The 19716-nt window shown below is 35.3% G+C and overlaps 1 protein-coding gene across 1 annotated transcript in view; it reads right to left on the bottom strand.

Annotated features, from left to right (window-relative positions):
• LOC148951192 (membrane metallo-endopeptidase-like 1) overlaps window positions 1-19716 on the bottom strand; it is a 130355-nt gene that overhangs the window by 28701 nt on the left and 81938 nt on the right. Inside the window, exons 9-10 of the mRNA XM_089091022.1 lie at window positions 4672-4886; window positions 1677-1957 (exon numbers count right to left, since the gene is read on the bottom strand). Of these exons, the coding sequence (XP_088947148.1) occupies window positions 1677-1957; window positions 4672-4886 (496 nt within the window). The remainder of the gene's footprint in view (window positions 1-1676; window positions 1958-4671; window positions 4887-19716) is intronic.

Genomic DNA, 19716 nt, shown 5'->3' with positions numbered 1-19716 from the left:
TTTTCAATAGTCAAAAGTGATTGGAGGGCAACTAACCCCCTTCCAACGCCCATCATTTCCCCAAACATATCCAATAAAAGTTTTGAAATAACCATTATGTTCAACGTAGTTGAAGGGTCCGGGAATTATGTCTTTGAGGATGACAAACCCCCTACAGCCCTCAGGGCTAAGGTTGTAAGTTATTCTTTGGGGGCTTATAAGGTTCTTATCGAAAGCGTTGTCGTAGATACTTCAAAAAAGGCTCATTCGATTGGAGATTGAGAGGGTTAGTGCCCTTTTCAATAGTCGAAAGCAATCGAAGGGAGAATCCCCCCCTTCCACGCCCATCATTTCCTCAAAGATTTCGGATCAACGTTTTGATATAGCCATTTTGTTCCACGTAGTTGAAAGGTATGGAAATTATGTCTTTGAGGATGACACCCCCCTCCTCAGGGGGGAGGTGTACATGAAAATATAAGGGGAAAGTCTCTGAGTCACCGCTATTATTGAGATCTTAGGTGTTAGTGATATTCCATGTCCATTTTTAAGGCAATGTTGATTGCATTTATTACTCAAGCAAATATTTCTTACAATTATTGGTCTGTGACGTAAACTGAAATTTTCCACTAAGTCAATATTTCCGTGAGGGCGCACCAATACCACTTATAAATAAATTTATTGGCAATATCTTTGTTCATGGATACCAAATTGCAAGAGTTGCATATTTCACCAGTAAAGTTATAAAGATTAAAATATGACCAAGGGCATTCCGTCTCAATACCGGTGGCATCAATCGCAGCAAGCTATCATTAGGTTAATACTCGACCCATAGATTTCGAAAAATACCTATTTAGAGTATTTTTATTGAAAAGCACTTTTTTTGGTATTTTCATTGAAAATTATAAAAAAAATCCCTCCCCCCCTAGATTTTTCAAAATAAATCTCACTCCTTTAAATTTTAGTAAATTGACGTTACTGCGCAAGACTCGTTTTCTGCTGTTGAAGAGAGATATATCTAATAAATATGGAGTGAAGCGACTTGATAAATCAGTATGAGTGCATTTACGTCAATGTGTGCATCATATTTGTAAATGAAGAACATCCAAAGTATTTGAAGTCAAAAGCTTGAAATATCTACACCATCAAAGTCATGAAACGATTTTGTAGAGATACGATGTCGTTCGGCAGCGCTTTGTGGCAGTTTAAAATACAACAAAACGGGAAGAGGATCGGATAAAAAGGATAAATTCAAGTTAAAATAGAATTGTGGAAACGTTTTATGAAAAAAATTAGCAGAATATTTTCCATATTCGGTGATAAAACTGAGGAAAGGAGGTCAAACGAATTCAAAACATAACAAAAAGAATAATATGTACTGTGATTTATAACATTCAGCAGGTTTCAGTTAAAGTTATCCAGAAGAAAACATTCTGCTAAAAAAAAATACCCAAAATGAAAAGCTAATAAGAAGTACTTCCACGGATGTAGAAATAAGGGCATAAACTGTACGGTATTTTTTTTAAGCTCAATATGTTATCTAACTTTGCGACATGATTATATGCGATCTAGAATAACCAAATATAGGATCTGAGCTCGTGGTGAAAAAAAAAAATTATTGCTGAGGGATTTGACGTCGTAGCTACAGATTAAACCTTTATTATGGACAGAATGTGGATTCCAAGTCTTTTTCAACTAACCTATCTCTGTCAGTGGGCTCACTGAGCATTAATAATTCATCTACTGTCATCCAATTACTTGCGCTTTGAATGTTCTCAAAATGAGATTCAGATTCAACCGTCAATCCAGCGTAATATTCTTCAAGAGCCATTTTATCCAGAATCCAGTCAGGGTAAGCCATCAGTTCTTTCATAGCATCAGCTTTGCCTTTAGCAACAGGTTTGGTCTCTTCACTCATCCACTCTAATTCATCAACTAGCTCTTTGAACGCTATTTTCAAATCAACTACCATTTCATTCATCTGAAAACAAATTAAAATAATTTAAACTTCCCACTCAAACCAATAAAATAAAGTTCAAGACATTTTTTAAAGCTGGATAATTTGTATACCCTATTTCTTGTCAAGATTTCAAGGAGGCACACTTGTGCCTCTATAAACCCACCACAATGTTAAGCGATTTCAGGTCCTAGAGGTCGCAGAGAGACGGCGGTAATCGCATTTTGTAGCCCAAGCTCAAACTAAGAAACTTGCAAAATTTCATCCTCCTCCGACTTTATCTTCATGGGGTAAACTGGGCCGGAAGTTTCGACCCTCCCACCACAGCCCCCCGTTAACGTTGCCTGAATGAGCTTAAATATATTGGTTAAGCTTTCCTATGGCCCGGGAGCTTATACTCGAAATTTCAGCTCAATCCGATCACTCCTTCCCTGTTTTCAAAAAACCAAATATAGCCACTTAAAATTCATTTCTCTTTTTTTTTGTTATCCACGCCTACAGGCCACAGTTGGCAACTGATCCGGGTAAATGAGGACTCATTTGAAGCAGAATTCGACCTGTTAGGGCCTTTTGACATTTTCAGACCGAAAAAATTATCCCCCGAATTTACATTTACGAAAAACCTCGTTTTCCTATAATAGCCCATGTTAATTTTTCCCATCACAACCCCCCTTTAACTTTGTCTGATCGGATTGAAATTTAGAGTATAAGCTTTTCTGGTGCCTGGGAGCCTATCCTCGAAATTTCAGCTCAATCTGATAACTCCTTCCCTGTTTTCCAAAAACCAAATATCAAGTTTTGTGTGGATTTGCTTGCGTTAAAAATAGATTCCCCTTACTAAAAAAACAATTATAATTGTGTCTGCTTAGTGCAGCGGTGGAGACTCTTGACAGTCAGGCGGAAAACCCGGGTTCGATTCACCGTCAGAGCAAATTTTTTATATACTGAACTTAAATTTTAAAAAAGAAACTCAGTTTCTTTTTTAAATTATTTGAAAAAAATTACGTTTTCTAAAGAGTTAAAGAGGCTGAGTTACAAGGTCAACCCTTAAAACACCCTGTCGAGAAAGAAAAGAATAATGCACAATCATCTAACAGTTAGTCAACCAATAATAAGTAATAAACTGTACAAAAACGTGCAGAAATTATTTGAAAAAACTACGTTTTCTAAAGAGTTAAAGAGGCTGAGTTACAAGGTCGAACCTTAAAACGTACAGGGATTAAATCTTAAAACGACAGAAATTATTCCGTATATGAAAGGGGCTGTGCCCTCCTCAAAGCCTCGCTCTTTACGCTAAAGTTTTTATTGTTTAAAAAAAAGAGTTGTGAGAAAGTCAAACTTTAGCGTAAAGAGCGAGGCGTTGAGGAGGGCACAGCCCCTTTCATATACGGAATAATTTCTGTTCGTTTTAAGATTTAATGTCGCTCCTTACTTTCAGTTCAAAAAACTTTTTTTGTTTTTTTAAGGCTGCGAAAGCGGGGGGTTTGGGGGACGGCAGCCCCCCAACTGTGCCTCCTAATCCGTGTACGTTTTAAGGTTCGAGCTTGTAACTCAGCCTCTTTAACTCTTTAGAAAACGTAGTTTTTTTTCAAATAATAACAGGATAGATCCGATTATAAGGTTAAGATAGGTTGGAGAATAACACTTCTAACTATGCTGGCAGTATTGTTTCTAAAGATTAATTATTAAAATCTTTCCGATAAAGGAGCTTTTCAAAGAAAAACAAAGAGTTATATTAAACTTAAGACCAGCAGAAATAAATTGCTGCAATAATTAAAATTCAAAACGACCAGAAACCATTATCAAAGAATAAAGGAAACCTAAAACAAACAGAAATTAAATAAAAATCATGACAAATATACAGATAACAGGTACTAATATATTAAAATGAAAAAAATAAAAATGAAACATGCTGCCCTTTTTTCACAGTAAATCTGTCCGCAAACGATTGAAAATTTGCATAATTTACCGTCGTTCTTCAAAAATCTGGGAGGATGTCCTGTGGTCCCTAAAGCCATATCTATTAGACCTTTTGAGGATTAAGAAAAAGAAATTGCATAAGAATTTTGATTCAAAATCTTTATGATTTACCAACAAACAGGTGCAGGAGGGGACTGGTTGCCCTTCAAATATTCTCTATACCTCAAAAGTGCTATAAAACTTTCAATTTACTATCGAATATTCCAAAGTTTCTAAGACCACACCTACCATATCAAGTGGTCAGGGGAATAAATATGAATAATAAGAAAAATATAGACATGGGAAGCAACGCTAGAGTGTTGCCACTAATGAAGCCAACTCTCAATTTTTCAGTTCCTGAAAGATTCGCCAAATTACAAAAGAGTCTACCCCCTACGCTAAAATCAGACTAACAAGTGATAACTGTTGCAATGGATAATTTGGCTTTATTCCAGCCAACTTTGGTCCCAACCGTTTGTGTATTCCAGCTCACTGGTAACAATTGGTAGACAAAGACGCTGTTAAGTGCCTCGCGTGTCTCATATGATTGTTCATTCAAATGGTTTATGATTTATGTCAAGTATTTATATAATTGCGCAATACATAAAAAATAAAATAAATAAGCACAGTCTTCCAAAACAATTTTTTTTTATTTTGATACGTTAAAAAAGTTTCTCAGAGAAAGAGTGGTCTTAGCTTCTTATGTTACTATTTATTGTTTTGAACTGATGACAAAAGAGCAATTAGATTAAACTTTTACAATCTAGCTTTCAACCTACCTCTTGCTTAGCTACCTCATCAAATGTAGCTTGAATATAAGGATTGCTGATGGCATATCCAAGATAGCTGTTAACTTTAGCTACACATTTAACCCATGGTAATTCCTGCTTTTGAGCACCAGTGATGAGTTTTGTGAATTCAAACTCAGCATCAATCATAGCTTGAGTTGTCTCTGGGGTCAAGCTCCGAGCTAAGCGCCACATTGCATGATTTGCTAAAATAATCCAACTTATTTACAATGTTATTGAAACATAAATAGGACATAGTAATGTCCCCAAAAAAGACAGATCAAGTTGTATCAAGGAATTATAACTCATACCTGTACAAAATCACCCAAAATTCACATCCTAAGGGTCTAAACATCTTTTATGCTATTCATTTTAGAATATGCATACCTCAGGCAATACAAATGCCTTCCTGAAGAACTTAATTAGAGTGCTGAATATATTCTGAAGTATTCCTTAAAATTATTTCTAAAGAGAATCTCTGCTATATTTTACTTTGGTACTGGTTAAGAAAGCGGTAAGCGCGCGACTACTGTATTGATGATCAGATAGGAAAATAGCTGGATAGTCTCTAATGTATAGTGATTGAACAAAGGTGTCTGTAGTATATTTAAACTTTAGTTTTTTGGAGTTTAGGGGGCTATAAAAGGCGTCTAGGTTATGTTTGTTTCCGTATTTAACATACACTATGCTTTACCAACCCCAAAAAAATGTGCAAATATACAGCCCAGAATTTGTTGATAAAGTATTATATTTTCATCTTGAATTTTCCAATTATCTGTCAACAAAATAATTTTTTCAAATTCACTAGTTTGTTTTATGTTATTACTTCTGGGTTGAAAACAAAGTTCGAAATGTTTCGTTACTGTAAAATTCAAATTTGTGAGTGAATTTTCATATATTTCCTTTTATGTGTCAATGTCAGTCAGTGACAAAGTATAGGTCACAGTTATCGTAGGGAAATATAATTTAGCTTTAAAATATAAACGTGCAAAAAGAGATTTTCAGCATAGTGTGATTAATATATTTTATTAGTCTGGGCTGTGGAGCAGATAAACGCTAGAAAATGACACCAGAAAAAAAAGAAAAAAAAAATGAGGACAGAAAAGCCCAAATATTTGAAAAACAAATAATTCCCTCAGTTTTTTTTTATAATTTTGCAGGAATGTTTGATTATTACCCGTCCAAAATTATTGCCTTTTTTCTCAATAACATCGGACAAACTTGGAATTTGTTGGTTCTAAAAGAGTTCAGTTCCATTTACTGATTAGTTCTGATGTGATCCTCCCATTTCTCACTTCTATCAAATCCCACATAATTATAGAATAAAGGCCAATCATGGATCAGAATAACTCTAATCACTCTAGAAATGTAAAATTTACTCAGGAGTAAAACTGCTAAAACAATCTTCACAAAAATATAAAATACGCAATCAAATTAACTCTCACATATTTTGTTATTTAGAGATTATGTCAGAGTAAGGGGCTTATCATTTCACGGTCACCCCCTTAGGTCAACCCAGTAAAGAACAAACTCTACGTCACAGTAACCGTAAATTTAAAAAAGCTTTTTGAAAAAGAAAGTTTCAAGTGAGGAAGAATCACCATATAAACCCGATTCAGGAATGGTAACTATTGTTCTGATTAATCTTAATGATAAAAGTTCATTATGAAACCAAATTTATTGAATTTCGATAAAAATGGAGTAGGATCAAAATATAAAAAGAACAAATTGAATCATCATAGCAAAAAACCCTCACTTAGGACAATTGCAATCTATCTTGAGCAACAAGGAAAATCACTTTTCCGCATTAGAAGCAGTAATGGATCTTGTTTTTAATTCTCCTGCTTTTTTTTACTGTCGGAACTAGTTTGGCACTGAAGCATGATATAGAGATGCTTAAGGGCTTATTTCACAGCAAATTGCAGTTACCACGTACTTCCAGTAAGTAGCAAAACATAGTATAAGAAAATAGAATACAATTTTTGACATGTATTCTGATATGTATTTGCGCGCCATCTTCACACGCAAGACGATGTCGCACGAATGACATCAAATATGGTTGAATACAACCATAAAATAATGACGGCTTACTCATCATTATGGTTGCAAGTTGCCATTTGTATCTAATTTAGGAGGATTATCCTGAATCAACTATTACATCGATTAATCTTAATAGTAAAAGTGCATTACAAAAACAAATCTGTAAGAACTTAAAAAAAATAGCCTTAAAAACTGTCAAAAATGGCGCTGGATCGAAATAGAAAAACAAATACACCATTGTAATCAGCATTGATGAAAACATTGTGCTGGTAATTTATAGCTCCCTGGCTTGAACAACAAGGAAAATAAATTTTTTTTTGCATGAGTAGCAGTGATGTGTGCCGTTTTTTCTTCTTCGTCACCGCTGGCAGGGCGTCAAAACATAATAGAGAACCGTTTAAGGGCTTAATTAAAAGAAAATGGCTGTATCTAGTTCTTTTTGTAACTAATCAAGCAGAGTATTTATAACAAAAATACCATTTTTGAATAAAAGACAAACAAAAAACAGCGTCTTCATATACAAGATTATGGACATTTTGTACGATGTCATATTTGAGTAACTCCGATGCCCAAATCCCTTGGTTTCGTTCTTCAATAAATATAGTTAAGAATTGATAAAATAATTTGAAGCCGTCTGTTGGGGTTCCACCCTTGTTTCTTTTCCTTTCAGATAAATGACCTATTTTCGTTTCTTTAATTACATTTGCTTAAAGTATAATTTCAAAAGACAGGTTAAATTCCCGTTACTAAGCGATAGTGGTTTTGCAATAGGGAAGCTTTGAGTCAAGTTATTTTTATACTTCCTGGTTTGGGAGTCATTGAAAGATAAATCTAAGAGGTAAAATTGGGTTTGAATGAGGAGGTAGCTGATTGGCTGGGCCAAGTGACGGTCCACCCAAACAAACACTGTTGTAAAAATTATTATTATATTTTAGTCTATTTTTTGACCCCGGTTGGGAAAGGAGTCTACGTTTTGACCCCGTTTAGAGAAAGACTCTGCGTTTCGACCCCGATTGGGGAAGGATATTTTTATTGTAATTTGTGACCCTTTTTAGAAGAATACAAGTAAGGTATTTTCTACAAACTGTGTACTATTTTCCGTAACCCAGGCAGGGTAGGAATAGAACTACGAGGTACCGTCATTATTATATTGACAGGGAGGGTTGTTACCTCCAAGAAGAGAGTAGAGATTTTCTAGCCGTAACCCAAGGCGAGTACATTTGGCTTTAGAAAGTGGCTATTTGACCACTCGATCGTGTAATCATATCCTGAGACAGGGTATACTGTAAATAGGGTAGTACCAAACCCGATATTTCCAGAACCATTTGGGTAAGAGCGGGAATTCCACTAGTATTAATGCCAAAAAGGGGTTCTCCTCTTCGAGTAAGTGGCATAGCAATTTTTTGCACCATTTTTGCATCAATAAGTGGCGACACCCGTACTTACACTCCAATAAGTGGTGCCAGCGGTAGCTAGCACTACGAACATTGGCGGCAGCGGCATAAGTAAACACGAACATTGGTGGCAGCGGCATAAGTAAACACGGACATTGGTGGCAGCAAGAACAGGAATTATTAACAGTGTTGATAATAAAAGAATTCTACGTTTTCGAAGAGACAGGTTAATTTAGCCTACAAAAGTAACCTATTGTGGTTACATATAAAGAGAAAAGAAAGAAATACGGAATCAATTAATACAATTATGAAGATCTATTATGGGCTATGCCTTTTGAAATCATAATTGTAAAATTCATAAATTAATATATCACGCAACTAATTAGCGTTCAAAAATATAAGTCTAAAATTGCTGCGTGTCAAGACAAATTTCCACGAGAAAACTGTAAGTTAACTGGATAAAAGAATTTTCATTTAGACCGAAGAGGTAATTTGACGTTAATGAAAATTTGAAATTATGTCGGACAGAGATGAGATTAACTCTAGACCGAAAAGGGCGAGTGAAGCCCAATGAAAAAGTAGGAAAATAGAAAGAAAGGCTAATATGGAGGCCTTTGAGAGAGAGCACCAAGAATATATGAAAAAATTACAGGATGAGATATATCAAATTGAAAAAGATAGTCAAGCCTATGAAATACTTCATCAGGCCCGTATGGACAAAATTGAAAAAGATAGACAAGAAAGAGAGAAAGATAGACGAGAAAGAGAGAAGGAGAGGGTGGATAGAGAACGAAAGGAAGAGGCTGATAGAATAGCAAGAGAACGAAAGGAAGAGGTTGATCGAATAGCCAGAGAACGAAAAAAGGGGAATGATAAAATAGCTAGAGAGAAAAAATAAAGATATCACCAAGAGTTGAAAAGAACCATGATAGGTCTAATTAAAGAAAGTGAGATTTTATCACAACTAACTACTTGGGTTTCAGATAGCTATAATAATTTGTCTAAGAATCAATCGTAAGAAAATGAAAATTACCAAACATTAAACACTTTTACAAGACAATATACAACTTCACTGACTACGGGGGAAGGTGGATCGGCCCATAAAACAAATTGGGAGGCTGCGCCGCCCTATCGGAAAAAAGAAATGCTTGATAGTCAAAATGATGATAATCTGGTAAAAATTGATGTCTCGGAGCCTTTTTCTAAAAAATTGCAATAATCAAAAGGAGAAAGTAACCTATAAAAGATCGAATTGGGCACAATTTCAAGGCACAATTATAGCACATAATCAAGGAAATATTGACGAGTTAGTGAAATCACATAAAATAGAAGGAAAATTAAACGGAAAATTGACCGAAATGGTAATTGACTCAGGGAGTGAGCAAACTTTTGTGCGAATGGACCTAATTAAAAAGACGGAAATAGACCATACAAATAACATTACAACATTATGTTATTATGGAGATAAGCACCAATGCCCGTCTGCTTGGGTAAGAATAGAAATTGCAGAGAAGAACGGTATGGTCCAGAGAAAAGCGATAAAAGTAAGCTTAGTACCTATGCTAGCAATGGATGTTTTAGTAGGAGGAGACTTTGGAGATATCAGGAATCTCCCATCGTAAGAAGTGACTTCTTTAACAGAGGACAAATTACAAAATTACACTACGACGAAAGAATATGCTACTTCGTTGACAAGGCGGGAAGGTGAACCGGCCCATAAAACAAATGGAAAGGCTGTGCCACCCTATTGGAAAAACGAAATAAATGATACGCGTGTTCAAAATGCTGATAATCCACAAAAATGGGATGCGGAAATAATAAGACCACATAATATTGAAAATAAGACGCGCGAAATTGATTTTTCTGGAAAATTTGCAAATAATAAAAAACTTGAGAACACTTTAAATGAATATGAGACGATAACAAGTACAGGCCAAAATGAAACGCTGATTGTACCAGAGAATAAGCAAACGAAATTTATTGTACGCGCTTTTCCTCGGAAAGTTCGAGAAATTTTAGTAGAATATGAAAAACCAAATGTCGGATTTCAATTCCCATTTGATAACGAAATATTTGTTACTGCGGTAAAAATAAAGAAGACTAGAAGAGAGAAAAGAGATATTAAACGGAGCTACAATGAAGTAATACAGTCAAAGATAGTGGACACTGGAGTCCAAATCAGATTTAACAATGATTTATTATTTTGCGCGAATGACAGAATTGAGAGAAGTAGAGACGAAAAGAGGAATGCAAACAAGAGACAAAATTTGGAGATTCAGCCTGCAGTGGCGAAAAATAAAAAAATGTTGGATGGGCTTGGCCTTGATAACATAAATAATAGGGGGTAAAAAGGGGTCCAAGACCCATGGTGAATAATAGAAAATGGTTACAAAAGAGAGATGAATGACCTACAACGGGTTGGGGGACAGTTGGGAGATATGGAATTTCGAGTCGGATTGCAAAAAATTGGAAAGGAAACTGATATTGGTTTGATCAACTCAAAAGAGAGTTTGTTCCTTTATGAGGGGGAGGAATCCCTTGGGGAAGATCCCCTGCGGGAAGTCACGAAAGATAGCCCTTTTCCTCAATGCACAACTGGTGGACAAGTTGTGATTCCTTTACCGAGATTTTGCCTTTCTGATCTGTAGTCCTTGGGGGATACTCTCTCTCAGTCACTTCATACTTCACCCAAACCTTTGTCCAGTAACCCTAATCATAGTTGTTATTCTTCATGGGAACCGACAATTAATTCCGGCAAATTGTATTCAGCGGGAGAGGTATCTAAGTTTCATTTTCAATTAGCATCAATGTATATTCTTCAGTGAATTATCCCAGGGAAAGGAAACCAGAAAAAAGGCGATTCATGGTTCACGAAAAATTTTACTTCATTTCCAGTACCCTTATTGTTTTCACAGGCCTGTGTATTTTCGGCCTCAGATTAGTTGAAATTATGCCAAGGGGCAATTTACATTTTTATTGAGGTTTGAGGTTGTTTCCTCAGATGGAAATTAAGAAGCTAGCGCAGCCAATTTTTCACGATGGCTGGCATCATCATGTGCCAGAAACTGATCCTCTGCTCCTCTCAAATGTAAATTCGTGAGAGCGATAATTTATTTTGTTTTGATTGTGCTACGCACAATCACTATCTATGAATCTTGAAGACTTCAACTTGCAATATTTAAGGCGGATACTATACGATGTAGACCATGGTGGTCCTATAGTAGGGACGTGTCGAGGACGACCGATCCAGATTCCAGAGCCAAGCGGTGGAAGAGAGAAGGCAAATGGATTTTGTAAAGTTGAAGTTAAGTGTTTATGTTTGTAAGGGTTGACCACGGTAGCGCGTGGGCGGTCATTTATCTTACGGGGGGAGGTGTTGGGGTTCCACCCCTGTTTCTTTTCCTTTCAGATAAATGACCTATTTTCGTTTCTTTAATTCCATTTGCTTATAGTATAATTTCAAAAGACAGGTTAAATTCCCGTTACTAAGCGATAGTGGTTTTGCAATAGGGAAGCTTTGAGTCAAGTTATTTTTATACTTCCTGGTTTGGGAGTCATTGAAAGATAAATCTAAGAGGTAAATTGGGTTTGAATGAGGAGGTAGCTGAATGGCCGGGCCAAGTGATGGTCCACCCATACAAACAGTGCTGTAAAAATTATTATTATTTTTTAGTCTATTTTTTGACCCCGCTTGGGGAAAGAGTCTACGTTTTGACCCCGCTTGGGGAAAGAGTCTACGTTTTGACCCCGATTGGGGAAGGATATTTCTATTGATAATTGTGACCCTTTTTTGGAAGAATACAAGTAAGGTATTTTCTACAAACTTTGTACTATTTTCCATAACCCAGGCAGGGTAGAAATAGAACTACGAGGTACCGTCATTATTATATTGACAGGGAGTGTTGTTACCTCCAAGAAGAGAGTAGAGATTTTCTAGCCGTAACCCAAGGCGGGTACATTTGGCTTTAGAATGTGGCCATTTGACCACTCGACCGCGTTACCATACCCTGGGACAGAGTATACTGTAAATAGGGTAGCACCAAACCCGATATTTGCAGAACCGTTGGGGTAAGAGCGGGAATCTCACTAACATTTGGGCCGACAAGGGGTTCTCCCCTTCGAGTAAGTGGCATAGCAATCTTTTTGCGCCATTTTTGCATCAATAAGTGGCGACACCCGTACTTACACCCCAATAAGTGGTGCCAGTGGTAGCTAGCACTACGAACACCGTCTTAGAAGCAGCACTTACTTGAACATTTTTTAAATATTTTTCCATGAAAAAAAAACATTAGTGTGTATCAGCATCACACTTCCCACAACCTTGCCTATTTTTATGAACTTCTTTATATTAAAGAGAGACTTAGGTAAGTGATAGTACTATCGTTCGTTCTTTACTAAAACTTGTCAAGAAAAAGTCGATGGCTTTTTTCAGGTGTGATTTTTCACAAATTCAGCTAAAATACTAGTCTTTTTCAAAAGAAATTCTTGTAAAAAGCGAAGGCTAGCTTAGAAGAACCAACTAGGTTTGATAAGCTTCTGTTGTTAGTTTTGGGATTTTTTCATGAGATTGGTAACTATTGTGTTACAAACGTTGCACATTGTTTTAAAGAAAAAGTAGTTAAGCATAGGATAAAAAATGCATCAATTTATCTGGGGTTTACTCATGATTAATTTAGATATAGTGATCATGGGTAGCGCAATAACGCTGCCTAAGTATAGAACTATGTTGGCACAATGTAATAATATTATTTTTTTTTTTAGACCATGGCACTTCATATAGAAGAGGTTGTCTAAGAAACTTATAGATGGCTTCATTCGATTGGAAATTGAAAGTTTTAGTGCCTGTTTTAATAGTCAAAAGTAATTGAAGGGCAACCAGACCTCGCAACCGATCATTTCCCCAAACATATCAAACAGTTCGTAGTAACGAACTGTAAGTAAGGAGCGACCCGGCTCAATGGTAACCGAAACTCTAGAAAACGGTAGTTTTATACAAATAGATACATCAAAAGAATCAGATTTTCATGCTGATTTCAAATAGATAAGTTTCATCAAGTTGAATCCTACCCATCAAAAGTTACGCACCTGAGAAAATTTGGCTGATTTTCGAAAAAGGGGGAAAGACCCCCTAAACTTTATAGAACCTTAATGAAAATCACACCATCATATTTCGCGTATCAGAGGAATGGAAATATCGTAGAATATCGTAGGAGGGCTCATTGGAATGGAAATTAAACGTTCTAGTGCCCTTCTTAAGTGACCAAAAAAATGGAGGGCAACTAGGCCCCCTCCCACGCTCATTTTTTTCCCAAGGTCATCTGATCAAAATTTTCAGATAGCCATTTTGTTCAGCGTGTTCGAAAATATTATAAGTATGTCTTTTAGGATGACTTAATCCTCCGAAGTTCTCGGGGGGAGGGCTGAAAGGTATGAACTTTACCCAATGTTAACATATAATATTGGTTATTGGGAAGTACACAGACGTTTTCAGGAGAGATTTTTCCTGGTAGTGGGGGGGGGGGTCGGGGGTTATGTGGGAGAATCTTTCCATGAAGGAAGTTTTCATGGGGGAAGGAACATTGCTATGAAGGGGACGCCGGACTTCCCAGCATTATTTAAAAAAAGATCAGAAATTAAATATAAAAAAACAAGTGTTTCGACTGCAACAGCAGCAACATCAAAACTTTAAACGAACAGAAAATATTACATATATGATTGGGTTCACCCCCTAGTCAGTAGAAGGGCCTTATTGACTCCGACGAGGACAATACCCCTTCGAATCCCGATCCGGACACTTTTTTTTAAAACTCCCACGAGGACCACGTGGTTAATGGGGTCAATGACCTAAATTTCCAAAGGTGTTGATGTTGTTGTTGTTGTAAGTGCACGCTCTCAGCAAATATTATGCCGTTTCCAGAAATTTGGAACACCTGTGCTGTCGACCTCAATTCCCCTATCGTGAATCAATAATTCCCCTTAGAAACAACAAATTAATTCCCCTTTCTTGACAGATCAATCAACCAATGACATCATCCGTCAGACTTTAAAAATTTTCGCCTAGAAATGATTCTCCAGGAATAGATCCAAGTCATTAATGTCTTTGCCTCGGAAACAACTCTTTTGGTCGAACTCCAAAGGATATTAATAACCAAACGCCATGGAAACAATTCTCCATGAAACATCTTAGCGATGAATTGTTTTATCGCGGGAATCAGGTTTCTTATTAATTTGAAATGCATTAGCGCAGAGATGCCAAAAACAAAAGGAACACGCTGAATTAAGTTTAGGGATTATTTGGGTGAAACTGTTTTAGACAGGTTATGTGATTATTTCGGCGAAACAGTTAGAAGAGAATTTGAGGGTCAAACTCTGTGGTCGTTATAATACACAAGTTCCATTTGAACAGTGTTGTGAGGTCCTCTACCACAACCCAAAGGGTTCCGATCCCCCTACCCCGATCCAAAAGGTTCCAATCCCTCTACCCCAACCCCAAAGGAAGCCACGGTCCCCAAAGGTCCCCCAAGCTCCCAAAGGGTCCCGATCCCCCTACCCCAACCCCAAAGGGTTCTAATCCCCCCACCACAACCCCGAAGGAAGCCACCGGTCCTCAAAGGTCCACTGGGCTCCCAAAGAGCCACCCGGCCCTCAAGGGTCTCCCAGACCCACCGGGCTCCAAAGAGCCCCTCCACCCCCCCCCCCTTTGGTCCCCAAAGGGCCCCCCTCCCTCTCCCTTCATCTCCCCCCTCCTTCACATCCCCTCCCCATCCCCTCCCCCTCCCCACCTACCCATCCACTCCCCCTCCCCTCTTCCCCTCCTCCTCCCCCTCCCCTTCCCCATTTTTTAATATTTTTTTTTTGCATTGAGACACAGAACGACCCTTCCCCCGGCCCCTCCCCCCCAAAAAGGCCCCCCGACACTCCAAAGGCCTGATTTTTCAAACTTCATTTTGAATTTCATTAGTTGAAATGCAAGAGTTGGAATATTTCAGTAGTTTACATTGTCACAGTTACATTTTATTGATTTTTAAACGTTCGTTTTGAATTTCTTTCATTGAAATGAAAGAGTTGGAATATTTCAGTAGTGTTTGATTGTGGTTTACATTGTCACAGCTAAATTTTCTTGATTTTTCAAAGTTAATTTGAATTTCTTTCGTTGAAATGCAAGAGTTGGACTATTTCACTAGTGTTTGGTTGTGGTTTTCATTGTCACAGTTACATTTTCTTGATTTTTAAAAGTTAATTTTGAATTTCTTTAATTTAAAATAAAGTGTTGGAATATTTAAGTTGTGTTTGATTTTTTTTTAACTTGTCTCTGTTAAATTTTGATTATTTTTCAAAGTTAATTTGAATTTCTTTCATGGAAATGCAAGAATTGGAATATTTCAGTAGTGTTTGGTTGTGGTTTACCTTTTCACAGTTACATTTTCTTGATTTTTCAAAGTTCATTTTGAATTTCATTCGTTGAAATGCAAGAGTTGGAATATTTCAGTAGTGTTTGGTTGTGGTTTACCATGTCACAGTTACATTTTCTTGATTTTTCAAAGTTCATTCTGAATTTATTTCGTTGAAATGCAAGAGTTGGAATATTTCATTTGTTTTTGGTTATGTTTTACCTTGTAAAATTTAAATTTTCTTTTTTTTTAAATTTCATTTTGTATTTATTTAGTTTAAATGCAAGATTTGGAATATTTCAGTAGTGTTTGGTTGTCGTTTACCATGTCACAGTTACATTTTCGTTATTTTTCAAACTTCTTTTCGAATTTCTTTCGTTGAAATGCAAGAGATGGTATATTTCAGTAGCGTCTTGTTGTGGATTACCTTGTCACAGTTACAATTTCATGATTTTTAAAAGTTCAATTTGAATTTTTTTTCGTTGAATTTAAAGAGTTGTAATATATAATTATTGTTCGGTGGTGGTTTACCTTGTCACAGCTACATTTTCTTGATTTTTCAAACTTCATTTTGAATTTATATATTTGAAATGCAAGAGATGGAATATTTCAGTAGTGTTTGGTTGTGGTTTACAATGTCACAGTTACATTTTCTTGATTTTTCAAAGTTCATTTTGAATTTCTTTCGTTGAAATACAAGAGTTGGAATATTACAGTAGTGTTTGGTTGTGGTTTACCTTGTCACAATTACATTTTTATGATTTTTCAAAGTTTATTTTGAATTTCTTTCAATGAAATGCAAGAGTTGGATTATTTCAGTAGTGTTTGGTTGTAGTAGTGTTTGGTTGTGGTTTACCTTGTCACAGTTACATTTTCTTGATTTTTCAAAGTTCATTTTGAATTTCTTTCATTGAAATGCAAGAGTTGGAATATTTCAGTAGTGTTTGGTTATGGTTTAAATTTTCACAGTTACATTTTCTTGATTTTTAAAAGTTCATTTTTAATTTATTTAGTTGAAATGCAAGAGTTGGAATATTTCAGTAGTGTATGGTTATGGTATACATCGTCACAGTTACATTTTCTTAATTTTTCAATGTTCATTTTGAATTTCTTTCATTGAAATGCAAGAGTTGGAATATTTCAGAAGTGTTTGGGTGTGGTTTCCCTTGTCACAGTTACATTTTCTTGATTTTTCAAAGTTCATTTGAATTTCTTTCGTTGAAATGCAAGAGTTGGAATATTTCAGTAGTGTTTGGTTGTGGTTAACCTTGTCACAGTTACATTTTCTTAAACCATGTCACAGTTACATTTTCTTGATTTTTCAAAGTTCATTTTGAATTTCTTTCGTTGAAATGCAAGAGTTGGAATATTTCAGTAGAGTTTGGTTTTGGTTTACCTTGTCACAGTTACATTTTCTTAAAACATCTCACATTTAAATTTTCTTGATTTTTAAAAGTTCATTTTGAATTTATTTCGTTGAAATGCAAGAGTTGGAATATTTCAGTAGTGTATGGTTGTGGTTTACCTTGTCACAGGTACAGTTTCTGATTTTTCAAAGTTTATTTTGAATTTCTTTCATTGACATACAAGAGTTGGACTATTTCAGTAGTGTTTGGTTGTGGTTTACCTTGTCACAGTTACATGTTCTAGATTTTTCTCAGTTCATTTTGAATTTCTTTCTTTGAAATGGAAGAGTTGGAATATTTCACTAGTGTTTGGTTGTGGTTTACCTTGTCACAGTTACATTATCTTGATTTTTCAATGTTCATTTTGAACTTCTTTCGTTTAAATGAAAGAGTTGAAATATATCAGTAGTGTTTGGTTGTGGTTTACCTTGTCACATTTACATTTTTTTGATTTTTCAAAGTTCATTTTGAATTTCATTCGTTGAAATGCAAGAGTTGGAATATTTCTGTAGTGTTTGGTTGTGGTTTACCTTGTCACAGTTACATTCTCATTAATGATCAACGTTCATTTTGATTTAATATCGTATCTAATCTATTTATTTTAGTATTCATTCTATTGAGTGTTTTGTTTACAATGAATCTTGGAATTGGACTTTATTTTTCTATTCTCATTTTGAATTTATTTCGCTGTTAAAAAATTTTTGGAATATTTAATTATTGTGTTGGGCTGGTTTACAATGTCAAATTTACATTTTCTTTATATTTCAATGTTAATTTTGAATTTCTTTCTTTAAAATGCACGAGTTGGAATATTTCAGGAGAAGTTGGTTGTGGTTTAACTTGTCACAGTTACATTTTCTTTATTTTTCAAAGTTCATTTTTAATTTCTTTCGTTGAAATGCAAGAGTTGGAATATTTCAGTAGTGTTTGGTTGTGGTTTACTTTTTAACAGTTACATTTCCATTATTTTTAAAAGTTCTTTTTTAATTCCTATCCATTTAATTCAATAGTTTTTATATTTCAGTAGTGTTTTGTTTGTTTTTACATTTTATATGTAAATTTTACTTTATTTTTAATTGTTCATTTGAATTTCTTTCTTTTAAAAGAACGAGTTGTAATATTTCAGAAATGTCTGCTTATGGTTTACCTTATCACAGTTACATTATCATGATTTTTAAAATTTCATTTGAATTTATTTAGTTTAAAATCAAGATATGGCCTATTTAAGTTGTGTATGGTTATGGTATACATTGTCACATTTAAATTCTCTTGATTCTTAAAAGCTAATTTGAATTTCTTTCCTTTAAATGCAAGAGTTTTAATATTTAAGTAGTGTTTGGTTGTGGTTTACCTTGTCATAGTTACATTTTCATGATTTTTTAAAGTTCATTCTGAATTTCTTTCATTGAAATGCAAGAGCTGGAATATTTCAGTAGTGTTTGGTTGTGGCTTACCTTGTCACAGTTACATTTTCTTGATTTTTCAAAGTTCATTTTGAATTTCTTTCGTTGAAATGCAAGAGTTGGAATATTTCAGTAGTGTATGGTTATGGTATACCTTGTCACAGCTACTTTTTCTTGATTTTTCAAACTTCATTTTGAATTTCTTTCGTTGAAATGCAAGAGTTGGAATATTTCAGTAGTTTTTTATTCTGGTTTACCTTGTCACAGTTACATTTTCTTGATTTTTCAAAGATCATTTTGAATTTCTTTCGTTGGGGTGCAAGAGTTGGAATATTTCAGTAGTGTTTGTTTGTGGTTTATCGTGTCACAATTACATTTTCTTGATTTTTCAAAGTTCATCTTCAATTTCAGTCGTTGAAATGCAAGAGTTGGAATATTTCAGTAGTGTTTGGGAGTGGTTTACCTTCTCACAGTTACATTTTCTTTATTTTTCAAATTTCATTTTGAATTTCTTTCGTTGAAATGCAATAGTTGGAATATTTCAGCAGTGTTTGGTTGTGGTGTAACTTGTCACAGTTACATTTTCTTGATTTTTCAAAGTTAATTTTGAATTTCTTTAGTTGAAATACAAGAGTTGGAATCTTTCAGTAGCGTTTGGTCGTGGTTTACCTTGTCACAGTAACATTTTCTTGATTTTTAAAAGTTTATTTTGAATTTATTTCGTTGAAATGCAAGAGTTGGAATATTTCAGTAGTGTTTGGTTGTGATTTACCTTGTCACAGTTACATTTTCTTGATTTTTTAAAGTTCATTTTGAAATTCTTTCGCTGAAATGAAAGAGTTGGAATATTTCAGTAGTGTTTGGTTGTGGTTTACCTTGTCACAGTTACATTTTCTTGATTTTTCAAAGTTCATTTTGAATTTCTTTCGTTGAAATGCAAGAGTTGGAATATTTCAGCAGTGTTTGGCTTTGGTTTACCTTGTCACATTTGCACTTTCAGGATTTTTCAAAGTTCATTTTGAATTTCTTTTATTGAAAAGCAAGAGCTAGAATATTTAAGTAGTGTTTGCTTGTGGTTTACCTTGTCACCGTTAAATTTTCTTGATTTTTCAAAGTTCATTTTGAATCATTCAAGAAACGTGATTAAACACGTTTTTAAACTATATGCTACTTGCATGCCGTTCCTTGGCACCTTTCCAAACGAGCGGGGATTCCCCGCTGGTTCCTACACATTGCAAAAAGTGAGCAGTACGAAAACTCCACATTTTCAACCAGACTGGTTTTTAGACAACACACCCACAGAGATGACACACACACATAGAGACACGAGACACGCACAGACACGACACACAAACAGAGTCATAGTAGAGAGATATCCAAAAGTTGGGTTGACCTAGGTTCA

The sequence above is a fragment of the Artemia sp. Qi Xiang Cuo genome, chromosome 6 (genome assembly GCF_049724085.1).
Source record: "Artemia sp. Qi Xiang Cuo chromosome 6, ASM4972408v1, whole genome shotgun sequence".
NCBI classification, from domain to species: domain Eukaryota; kingdom Metazoa; phylum Arthropoda; class Branchiopoda; order Anostraca; family Artemiidae; genus Artemia; species Artemia sp. Qi Xiang Cuo.
The sequence above is the reverse complement of the archived record's forward strand: the minus strand, read 5'-3'. Positions and strand labels throughout refer to the sequence as shown.